The 6,000-nt window shown below is 29.0% G+C and overlaps 1 protein-coding gene across 1 annotated transcript; it reads right to left on the reverse strand.

Moving 5' to 3' along the window:
* Positions 1-1,974: 1,974 nt before the first annotated feature.
* LOC107618624 (pentatricopeptide repeat-containing protein At1g02150) lies at positions 1,975-5,446 on the reverse strand. The gene is made up of 2 exons (XM_088500621.1): positions 4,925-5,446; positions 1,975-3,329 (listed from the first exon to the last, which is right to left on the reverse strand). The coding sequence occupies exons 1-2, from the start codon at positions 5,303-5,305 to the stop codon at positions 2,091-2,093; spliced, it is 1,620 nt and encodes a 539-aa protein (XP_088356747.1). The 5' UTR covers positions 5,306-5,446; the 3' UTR covers positions 1,975-2,090.
* Positions 5,447-6,000: the final 554 nt, after the last annotated feature.

Raw genomic sequence — 6,000 nt, forward strand, 5'->3', positions numbered from 1 at the left:
TTTTAGAAGCAACAAAATGGTAAGGGAAAAGGGTTGAAAAACTGAGGTTTGCGAAAGTTTGTGTACTCCAGGTAAAGTAGAGAGTGCAGCACTCTTTAAAAATTAACCTACTATCAAAAGTGATTAGGTAAATTAAATTTATTTATTATTGTTTTTTTTTTGTCATGGGCTGAACAAACAAACCGGCACTAACAAAAAAAAACTAATTCGCTCGTTTAACAGAGGACGCTGTCTGTCGCCGCTGCTGGTTGGCTAACTCCAAAAGCAAAACTGTGGAAGAACCTGATCTCCACGAAGGCGCCATGATTCTCAGACGATGACGCGCAGTCAAAGCACAAAATACATGACAGTTACAATAAGTCCATTATCTTTTATTTCAAATTATCCTACGTAATAGAATGAAAAATTAAAATACAATTATATTTAAATAATTATTTGTATTATTTTTATTAATTTATTCAAAAAATAATTAAATTTTGAAGCTAATTGGTATAAAAAATATCAGATATAAAACTAAAAGAAATATTTATTTGTATAAGAATGAGCCTAATAAATAATTATTCTATTTAATATATAATTAAGAGTATTTCTTTCTTTGCCAACCAACTATAGTTCAAATAACATAGTCTCTATATTCACCTAAGAGTTGGTAAAAAAAAGAATACTTCTTTTTTTTTATTAACTTTTTTAAACATTAATTATTTATTTTACATACAATATAAAAATAAATGAATATAATATTTATTGAGTAGACGCATTTACGTAAAATTTTTTTATTGTCATAGTATTTGAACCAAAGAAAAGAAAGTATTATTTTAAGAAAAACTAATAATATATTTTTAATAATATTTTTAATACAAAATAATAAATTTTAAATATTTTTTTAAATAATATATATTAACTAAAATAATATAATTATCCCAAATAATATATTATAAATATAGTAAAATGACATATTTCAATAAAAAAATTGTTAATAAAAAATTATATGAATTTTTGTTTCGCACAAAATAAAATTATTATATGTTTGTTTGCTTTTTAAGTTGTATATATATTTTTTTAATTAAATTAATATAATACAAAATCTTTTATCATTCTGTTCATATTTAATGTTTTAATTTTGTTTCTCACAAAATAATATATATATATATATATATATATATATATATATATATATATATATATATATATATATAACACAAAATTTTTTATCATTGTATTTATATTTAATATTATAATTTTATTTCACACAAAACAAAATTTATTTAAATTTTAATATATCTTTTTTTTTTAGATTTAGTACATAAATTTTCAACTTATTTTTTATGTATTATTTATTTTAATTCTAAAGTCTAATAACTTTTTTTTATACAGACATGTTATTTTTAATATTTATATACTATTTTTTTATTTTGAACTTCAATCTAATATCTGAGACTTACAAAAAAAATTTAAAACTTGTAAAAAAATAATTAACCTGATTAACAGGTTACCTTTTTAAATCCAGATCATTCAAATAAAAATTTAATAAATAAAGAACGGTCTAACAGCAGAACTGCAGAAGCACCAAAAATAATTTATAAATAATAGTAAGTACTTAGTGAATATGGGGAAAGAAACAAAGTGCACCTAATAAATATAAATATGTTCAGAGTTAAGATTACTGCGCTGAAAGGTAATTTAGAAAAGGAGCTGTGTCAAGAGCTTTATCCCTTTTGGCTGATACACTTATTCTCCATAAGAAATCATGTTACAGCACAGCTTAATGCTTGTTTTCTCCCATTCTTAAAAGCCAAAACCAAGTGAATTACTCAAAATAAAGATAGGTTATTATGATCATTCCGTAACCTTCAATCCTCTTTGAAGTTATAGCAGAATAATTATGGCGATATGTTGTAGCAGATAATGGAGATTTTACTTCCCTATAACAATGGAGTTTCTATACTCCGTGCTAAGTGGTAACCCATTAAGAAATTGTTGCGTAATTTTGTAACGATTTTTAAATTTGCTTATATCTCCAAATAACGACAGTATCCACATCTAACAAAGAAACAGGAAAAAAAATTAATTAATAAAAGATAAAGGAAGCATCAAAAACTACTTTCCATTTGGTTCAACATTTGCGAGTTATAATCCATAGTTTTATCTACTGCATCAATCTTACTTGAACATTCACCTTTGCCAACGGTACCATCAGATAAGCCAATCATTGATGCATAAACTTCATCTTTAACAAATTCTGATTTCTTCAACAACTCGATCAAATCATCGGCGCATGCCATGTCTCCTTGTTCCTCACATAGCTTAAAGAATGCGTCCAAGTTTGTAGCGTTTGGTCTCCAACTTTTTGAACCTTTGGCCACAAAAGCTTCTTTCAAGCAAGACAGAGATTCAGTTACCCTTTTATCTGCAATATGCAACATAGATAGAAGCTCCCAAGTACTTGGATTTGGAACTCCACCATCTTCTTTCATCCTGTCAAAGAACCTAATAGCTTTATCTGTATTGCCATTCTTAACATACCAACCTATGAGAAGGTTTCCTATTCTAGGATCATAAAATGCTTTTGCTGAAACCCATTGCTCATAGAGATTTTCTGCACCCTCAATATCATCCATTCTAACCAGGGAAGAAATAACAGAATGGTATCCCAAGTTTGGTATACTGGGAAAACTTAGTTTATAGTTATTCCACACACGATAAACTTCATCTTTCTTTCCAATACTTCCATATAAACTTAGGATATAATGATAAGGTATTCTGTCCCTACCTTCGATTTTGCTCTCAGCGTTTCTTATGCACTCTTCTGCTTTTTCAAACAGATTCATCTTAATGTAAGTTGTAGCCATTGTCGTGAATGTAGAACAGTTAGGAACTACGTTAGGATCCTTTGTCATCTGATCAAACACTTGTTCCATCTTTTCTGTTAATCCTTGAGATCCACAAGAAGATAGCCAGATATTATATGAATAGGCATCCAGCTTTATGTTGTTCTTAATCATTTCTGAAACCAAAATATCAACCTGATCATAATCCTTGAAGTTCATGTACAGAGTCATCATTACATTAAATGTTAATGATTCAATTGCATGACCTTTACTCTTCATTGTGTCGAATAAAGATTCTGCCTTTTCCTTCAACTGAAAATGCACATATATATTCAAAAGGGCTCCATATGTCCTCTTGTTTTTTGCCTTATCAGGCAGCCTCAGAAAAAATGCTTCTGCACTAGGAGCTCCATGAACTTTGGCAATTAGATCTAACTGAATTGCAATGTCACTCGGAGTTATTCTATATCTCTCTGGTCTTCTGTCCATCCAATCATATACCTGCAAAATTTGGAAATTACTTTCTCAACACTGTTCATGGTTGATGTTAACACATTACAAGGTAATGAAGATTACATAATCGATCACAAACAACAGTTCTGGAATCACGGTTAGCACAAGATTACAAAATGGTAATATATGAATTACATAATAAATTATGTGGTTGTATATCTATTCATCCTATATAATTATGTGTATTATATAAATACTAAAAAAAGCACACTTCTAAGACTTTAGAGCTTAAATGGAATCAATCATCCATAGTCTCACAAGTCATAAGTCTACACTCACACTTACTCTTCTGCTTGAGAAACCTTTGATACAGACTGCAACCACATATGGTTCTGTAGGAACTTTGCAATATGCTATAACTTTCTTGCATGGCCAAATGAGAAGAAGAAATGTTATTTCTTTTCTTTCTCCTATTTTAAGAGTGATCCATAGTTCAAAGATGGTTAACATATAAGTCCCTCCTGGTAAGGCCTGGTTTGAGTTAATCCTATAACCTCAGAAATTTTATTAATCTCACAAAAGAATGAACTATATACAGATGGATAGCGTTTATAGGTATACATATACGATACTACTTATTCACCAATTACCATTACCTATTACAATAACTACAATATAACATCTTATTCCTGTGCAATCCATCACCAAACTGCACACTACCAAGTGCTATGTTGTATATCTATCTAAGCTTAGAACACTTGGCTACATTGACAGAATATATTTCAGATATTTCAGTTTCATCATAAAATCAAATGCCAAAACCCCTTGAAATAAAAGTCCTAAGACAACACAATCCAAATGTATGCAACAAAATCAATGGCAATGCTACTTATTTAACTCCACAATCATGAATATCTCGATTCAGATGCAAATTAAAGCTGGATAGTGGATATACATCTACTGAAAATGCCTGTGTAGAATCATATTCATGCAAAAACTCAAAAGAATAATAACCAGATAACTCATTATGTATATGATTCAACCTCAAGGATCAGAATTATTCCTACCAAAATATACCATCTATATTATCAGATTCCCAACAAATCAAGCTACTCAATAAAGTTAAACAAAACAAACTATACTATCAATCAATTGTTAAACTTAGCATACTAAAGGCTTGTTTGGGTGAGCTTCTAAAAATCTTTTTGAGTTATTTTTTTTTAAAAGATTTTATAAAAAAGTAAAAATAATTTTATGTTTAAGTATCTCATGTAAAAAAATATTTTTATCTATTAATTATATTTGGATATAATATAACAATATAAAAGTATTTTTTGTTTATTTATTATATAAAAAACATCTTTTTTTTTAAGAAAAAAAAATCTTTAAAAAAAATGTAAATTACACCTTCTCAAAAAAAATACTTTTTTGATTTTTCTAAAATTTTTATTTTTACTACTAAAAATTTGCTAAATACCCTAAAAAATAATTAAAAAAAAAATCTTTTTTTTTTTCAGTTAACAAACACTAACACTTCACTTCAAAACGCTTAACTTAAAATATCCAAGTAGAAAGGTATATCAACAGACATTAATTCAACATAAAGCGAAAAAAGAAGACAGGATTTGAACATTGCATTATACCTCAAGTGCCCTTCTATGCTTGTTGAATTTTCTCAAGTCTTTGATGACTCTACAAACATCCAATTTCTTGATCCATTTTCCTTTACTCTCCCACTGATTCAACACAGTAGAAGAATCCACTTCTGGCTTCTCAATCAACGATATCCTCTTGCATATAGCTTTCCACGCTTCAGCGGGTTTTCGCCTGTAACCCACGGTTTGGGCGTTGGACGCAGTGCACGTGACAGAGAGGGTGCGAGGACACGTGAGTTGCGCGTGAGGGAAGGTGGAAGAAGAAGGGTTGAAGACGGAGGGAAGTGTTGCCGAAGAATAAGAGAGGGAAGAGGAGAGAATGTGAGGAGTGTTAGGGTTTTTGAGAGACACAAAGTGTTGAAGGAGCATTTTCGATAATGCACAAATGGATTCGTTTCTTTTGTTTCAGATTTTGAGGCTTTGAAGATAGCAATACACCACTAAGGAAGGGGATGACGCTGCTCATAACAAATCCATTCAACCCATAGAACTCTTAAACATGGTCAAACTTTGCAAACTCTAGTTGTTTTTCATATAAAATTGGTAGTTAAAAATAATTAAATAATTATTTAGTTAAATATATTAAATTATTTAATAATTTTTAATATAATTGTATTTGAATATTTATTATGCTTGTGAAGTTAAATGTTAAAAAAATTAATAAATAATAATTTAGTTAAATATATTATATTTTTTAATAATTTTAATTATTAATTTTATAGTCTTTATCATAAGACATACAATTTTATAATCTCATTGGAATATGGTTTTTTTAAAATTAGAATTGAAATTGAATTTAAAATAGTTTGATTTATGGAGTAAACACTCAATCTAGTCCTTGTCTATTATAAATTAGGACAAGACGATTCCGGTCAAAAAAATATATCCATGCCAGCCCTAGTCCTCCCAAAAGTGATCCATTGTGGCCCCTCTATTGTATTCTCTGACCAAATTTGACGGAAAAATCTTATGTGATAGTTATCGACACTAATGCGGTGAAGTTGGTGGTGTTAGACGTACACTCGAACCAGCTTAGAAGTCTATCAAACTCCATTGGCTACCTC

This window comes from Arachis ipaensis, chromosome B9 (genome assembly GCF_059453495.1).
Source record: "Arachis ipaensis isolate K30076 ecotype BB chromosome B9, ASM5945349v1, whole genome shotgun sequence".
In the NCBI taxonomy this organism is placed as follows: Eukaryota; Viridiplantae; Streptophyta; class Magnoliopsida; order Fabales; family Fabaceae; genus Arachis; species Arachis ipaensis.

Bases quoted from the DNA above. Each gene is read 5' to 3' on its own strand.
- LOC107618624 (XM_088500621.1), bottom strand. From the start codon at position 5,305: ATGCTCCTTCAACACTTTGTGTCTCTCAAAAACCCTAACACTCCTCAC. The intron at 3,330-4,924 runs GTATAATGCAAT...CAAATTTTGCAG, and splicing joins AGCATAGAAGGGCACTTGAG to GTATATGATTGGATGGACAG.